The sequence below is a fragment of the Ambystoma mexicanum genome, chromosome 7q (assembly GCF_040938575.1).
Source record: "Ambystoma mexicanum isolate Mex_15411 chromosome 7q, UKY_AmexF1_1, whole genome shotgun sequence".
In the NCBI taxonomy this organism is placed as follows: domain Eukaryota; kingdom Metazoa; phylum Chordata; class Amphibia; order Caudata; family Ambystomatidae; genus Ambystoma; species Ambystoma mexicanum.
The window spans coordinates 38,303,220-38,309,219 of NC_090941.1; the positions used below are offsets into that span (position 1 = coordinate 38,303,220).

The 6,000-nt window shown below is 48.2% G+C and overlaps 1 protein-coding gene across 2 annotated transcripts in view; it reads right to left on the bottom strand.

Annotated features, from left to right (window-relative positions):
* The window catches only part of MBTPS2 (membrane bound transcription factor peptidase, site 2), a 471,718-nt gene extending 466,791 nt beyond the window's left edge, over positions 1-4,927 (bottom strand). For both annotated transcript variants that reach the window (XM_069640675.1, XM_069640676.1), the window contains exon 1: positions 4,775-4,927. In XM_069640675.1, the coding sequence (XP_069496776.1) occupies positions 4,775-4,849 (75 nt within the window). In that variant the 5' untranslated portion in view covers positions 4,850-4,927. The remainder of the gene's footprint in view (positions 1-4,774) is intronic.
* Between the last annotated feature and the right edge of the window lie 1,073 nt (positions 4,928-6,000).

Sequence of the window (6,000 nt, forward strand, 5' to 3'; positions counted from 1 at the left end):
GCACCTCAAGACCTTCCTCTTTTCTTCTGCCTTAGCTCCCCCTCTCCTCTGCTGATCTGTTCTCTCTTGGCACCGTGCACCTGGCCACTAGGGATGTAACGGTATAACGGTATACCGTTAAAGATACCGTGAACCACTTAAGTGAACAATAATAACCGACACATTGTTTATACCGGTATACCGTTTATACCGTTAACTGTGCTTTTCAATCTGATTTGGAAAGGCTGCAGTAAGCAATTGCTGCGTAGTCCAGGTCTTGCACTATTGGATGTGCCATCTGCCAAGTAGTTTCAGTTGGAGCAGTTTTTAATGCCATTCCATAAACCACACATGTCTTACCAGACACAAAATCAGTATGTTAGCAATAGGAAGAATAAATACAGTGCCAAGAAGGAAAAAGGGTTTACTTTGGGTTGGTGGCTTTGGGGTTTATATATTTATAATGGATAATGTTTGCTAAACATATGACAATGGGGGATTTCCCTGATTCCATCATTGAATTTACATAGAATAAGTCACACTGCGAAATTCACTCATCTCTGTGGTTATTCCCTGCTGCCATACCAAAGGGTAAGATGTCTGTGATTACTGAACACCTTTTGGCCCGCAAGTAAACTAAAGGATGTAACGTAAAGAGAGCGTGCGTGTGTATGCACACAAGCGTATACTACCATCAGCACCCATTAATCTGTGGCATGCAGGTTATAAAGATGGCAGTAGCCAGTGGGGAGCTAAAAGCCTAAATGACCACTTAAGAAAAGCTATCCAGTTGCTTTACCAGTCGCAGCAGGCTCCCCCCCTCCTCCTCCTCCTCCTCTCCACACGTGTGTTTGTGTTTGGTGGAAGCAAGAGGTGGCATTTCAGTGCAAAGTATGTTGAAAAGCCCACTTCTGGCCCTGGGTGCCTGGTTTTGTTTGTGATGATAAATCTGACAATGTATGACCTTTTAGAAAATATTTGCTAAGATTGGTTAACTCCACCTGCTATACCGCGATAACCATGATATACCGTCATTTGGCAAGAAGGTTATTGTACCGCCATAAAACTAATACTGTGACACCCCTACTGGCCACCCTCTGTCTTTTGGGCCCAGGTACCTGCTCATCCTGCCACCCTCCGGCACTGCCTCTGGGCCACCCCTTGCACTCAGGTCTGTATCTGTACCCATACAGCTCCCCCCATTTTTCTTCCTGCACTTATCAGACATACCCTGTCTGCTGCCTTAAACCTAGCACTTGCAAATTGCTGGCTGCATTACCACTGTTTGTTGCCTTTATTATTTATTTATTGTTATTTATCCGTTTCTCCTCTACTTCGCACTTTCCACCTCTCCCCCCTTCCATGCACTTTTCCCCTCCCACCTCTCCCATGCACTTGCGCGTTCTCAATGTCACTGGGCCTAGTAAGATCGCCGTTTTGTTCTCCCCTGTTCCCCTCCCTTGCCGCGCTCTGAAACACTTGTGTACGAGCGAGATAGAAATAAAATATCAATCAATTCAAGGAAGGAGGTATATCGCCTGGCACATGGAAAGTGAAGGCCATCAGGACGCCAGGCCCCCAAAGACGGCAACAGAAGTGAGAAGTTTCCTGGGGATGGTGATGCACTGTGGAAGGTTTATCAGGAACTTGGCTCTGCGGTCTGAGCCATTGAGAAACCTGACGAAGGACACCATCCGTCATTCGATGATGTAAAAATGGCTCTCACAGCGAATGACTATGGCGTTTTTTTTTTATACCTTAAACGCCTCCCAAACGGTTCCCAAGAAATAAAAAAAATAGAAGACTATGGCGTTTTTGACCCGTCCCTTCCGTCTAAAATAGTGGTGGATGCAAGTCCATTTCGTTTTGGGGTGGTTTTGACACAGCTGGAAGCCAGTGGCGAGGTGTGACCAATAACATTTGCCAGTCGTGCCCTCTCTGAAACAGAACAGGTGGTATTCGCAGATTGAGCTGGAGGCTTTGTCAGTGCTGTGGGGGTATCAGCATATCTGCCTGTACATTGAGGCAAGACCTGTAACAGTGGCAACAGACCACAAGCCCCTGATGCCATTCATGGCGGGATCATCTTCCAAGCCCCCGGCCAGGATAGAGAGTCGGATGTTAGCCCTCCTGGAGTATGGGGTCTGTCTGGTGCACAGACCCGGTGCCAACAATGCAACGGACTACTTGTTGAGGCATCCGCAGAGTGAGAGGGCAGACAGTGAGAAGACCACCGAGGAACCGGAGGAGCATATACATGTGATCGTGGAATCCACTACAGCGAACTCCATGCCCGTTCAAGAACTTGCAAAGGCCTCAGATGAAGACAAGTGGTTTGGCCTCCTCCGAGGGGCGCTGCAGATGGGAGAATGGAAGGCTATTTTGGAAGGCCTCAGTACAAGAGTCCAGGAAGCCTGCGTCACCCTGGAACAATTGTGGCGGGGATAAGAGCTGGCCTTCGCAGAGACGGGTCTACTGCTGAGGGGGGCCAAGATGGTGGTCCCGGCAAGCAAAATCCAACAAGTGATCTTGCTGGCTCACCAGTGCACGGCCAAAACCAAAGCTCAGGTGTGGTTTTCAGACCTAGAAAGGAGGGTGGATGAATTTGTAGCAGGCTGCGTATGGCGTCAGGCGGCTGCCCCAGCCCAACGAGAGCCAGCTATTGAGTCCATGTCCTGGAGCGGACAACCCTAGGAAGCTGTACATGTGGATTTTTGCACAGCTAGGAGAGAGACGCACTTTCTGGTGGCTGTCGATCAATGGACAAGGTATCCCAAGGTGGAGTTGCTGGAATCAGTGGCATTTGATGATGTGGCAGCAGCACTGGAAAGGATATTTGCCACTCACGGACTGCCGCAGGTGGTGTGTTCGGACAACGGACCACCGTTACAGGGAGAGAGCTTTTGCCAGCTCATGAGGGAATACAGGATTCATCACCGAAAGCGAATGCCTCTATAGCACAGGGCAAACGGCGAGGCGGACGCTTCATGAGGACCCTCAAAAAGGTGTTCCGCATTGCCCACGGCCCAGGACAGTGTCTCAAAAAGGGCCCCATACCAGTTCCTCAGGAAGTATTGTGCAACTCCCCATTGTTCAACCGGGGTAGCACCAGCGGAGGCCATGTTCAAAAGATGCGCCAGAGGGCTGCTGCCAAATACCGGCGACCGGGAACCGGCAGATTGATGATGACAGGGTGGCCATGGAGAGGCGACCAAGAAATGAGGGTTAGAACATTTGAAGAGGACTCAAACTGAATCAACTGGCATCGGGAGACGAGGTGCTAGTGATGAACAGGCATCTACAAGGGAAGTTGTCACTCCCATACAAATCCAACCCAATGACGTAGTGGAAGTGAACGGATCGATGGTGACAGAGTCCGATGGAAATGCCACCGTCATCAGAAATTCCAGTTTCTTCAGGAAGATCAAGGAGAACAGTCAACCAAGCGTGTCAACTGGAAGAGGGTTTTGAGGAAGAGCCTGATGAAGGTGGAGGGGATGACCATTCTAATGTCTCCTTGGACCATGGAGAAGCAGGTGACGAGAGTCTGAGCTGAGGAGGGGGGTACCCGCAACCTGCTGTGCAGGGGAGACCTGCTCACCTGTGAGACTATGTGCTGGACACTGAAGATGAGTCAGAACATTGCTCAGAGTTGAATATGAGTGCAGTTATTGATAAGACACGTTATGCTGTTGGATAGTTTATCACTGTTTGTTATTTTGAAAAAGGAGTGTGGTGTGTTGCATTAAGAACCCACGCAAGAGAGTGGCGCAACTCCATTCGGTAAAATAAAGGGGGCGTACCTGCGATGTGACTCAGGGCATGCGTGGAGCCCGGACGGTGAGCGTGTCCTTTGTTGTGTGTGGGGAAGGGGGCTTGCTGCGCAAAATGGGGGGGGCATACTAGACAGAGGACAACATGGCCATATAAATACATGTCAACTCTCCCGATTTAGGCAGAAGACTCCCAATTTTTTTATAGAAAAATCGTGCTGTTTTACTGTCTGCCCACCTAAAATAATGATAAACCCAATGCAATCCTATGTGAAAAATATATACACAACATACATGCCCGAACCCTCTGCAATGCGTTGGGTCATAGGGGTTGATGGTATGTATGTTTTCCCTAAAATTACATCATTCTACATAAACTAAAATCTGTATCAACTTAAATCTGTGTATTTGCTGGCCACAGACTGGTCTCACCAAAAGGTGTTCAGGAGTGCGTTCTAAGGACGTGTGGCTCGTGTTATACAACTTCAATGATATAAAACCAGAAATCACACTTAGTAACTTAAACTTGCGCAGGAAACTAAGGCAAATGGTCTATGTACCGCACAGCTACCATCCAAACGGAAGTCCTTTGTCCGTGTTGCACTGAAATTCTTCCCATTCCTTGATTTGAAAGGCTGCTTTTCCAGCATTTGACAATGGCCCTAATATCATTTTGATTCATTCCAAGAGCCCCTGCACCTCTTCAGCCTGCTCGCAAAGCTTTTAAATGCACTAAGACATTGGAGCATGTGTAAAATTCAGCGAGTTGCATGTCTACACGTGCTTTTAAGACAAGGAACGATGGTAAGAGATCCTGAAGATCGCAGTAAGAACCAAATCAATGCCCCGCCTCGTTCGTCAGTAGACTGGGGGCGTGGTCCGAGCAGGCTGGTGTTTCACTATATAACAACCTCTTCTTCCACCCGGTCCCCTTCGGATTGATACCCCAGAAAGCTCATTACTGTGTTCCGTGCTTACTTATTGCATTGTGCTCGCTCAGTATTAACATGTACGCTCCCCACCTTCAAAAATGTATCCGCCAGGTAGATGACGCACCAGACCCCCAAAACAAGCACCGCCAGTGGTATCGGGATCATGTTCCCTGGTGCAGCTGCGCGAGTGTTTCAACTATCTCTGCCGTCATTCTTGCCTGTCCCCCCGGAAGCACAGAAGAGGCTGACTCCAATAGCGCAATCCAGTACGTTTCTCCATATTTCTTAGTCTCCCCTCACCCGGAAGAAGAAGCTTTTGAAGTAGTGCCTGTAAGCAGCTTTATTCACTGAGATCAAGTTTCCTTTAACGAAAAGGAGGGTGATATGTGTATCGTATCGTTATGCGATCGCTCTTTTTTATACTGTGGGTTCTTGAGGGGAAATTGCTTTGTTATTTCAGTCCATATTTTTTGTTCAAATGTATTTTTTCAAAAGAAAGCATAGCAGCAGTTTATTATTAAAAAATGTCATAAACATATGTGAACACGTAATGTTCCCATAGATGCCAACATTCTGAAGCAAAAGGGAGATTTCATCAATTTCAAAAATTAAAATCAGCGAAATAGGTGGACGTACATTTTCCCACAGGAATGCATTGGGGCTAGAATTATTTTAGGCGGGAGAACATGAAAAATAGGACATTTTTATAGAAAAATCTGGATTCTCCAGCCTAATCTGGAGGGTTGGTATGTATGTGTTTGTCCTGCTCACGCATACTCTCCAGACTACCTTCAGTGCACATCCACTACGTGCATCACTCTGACACAGTGCACAACACCTCTGTCAGTAGAATGCATAGCTCTCAACTCACGCTTTTGGACGGTGTCACCCGCCTTGTAAAGGGCAGACTCACCCGCCAAGCCTCCTGCATGCCCATTCATTCCAATGGGCGTCTCACCCGCCAAAAACAAAATCGGGTGATTTCACCCGCCTTTAAAACAAAAATGGTTGAGAGCTACGAGAATGTACCCTATTGTTGGGGACGGGTTGCGACCCCCGGTGTCATCCGTAAGCCCCGGACCCCAAAGGACTCACGCGCCACGCCTCCTGCTGGTCCGGGCTTCCCGGTCGCTTTTCCGCGGCCGGGAACGCCCCGTTTATTTATGCTGCATGCAGCGGCGTGCAACGTCACGCCGCCGCGTGCGCGCCCCGTCATCGGGCAGCGCCACACTCCTCCTTTTTCGGGAGGACCACAACATACACTTAAAAACTACACACTGCAAACCAAATCACAATACACCTATAACATCTCGAAT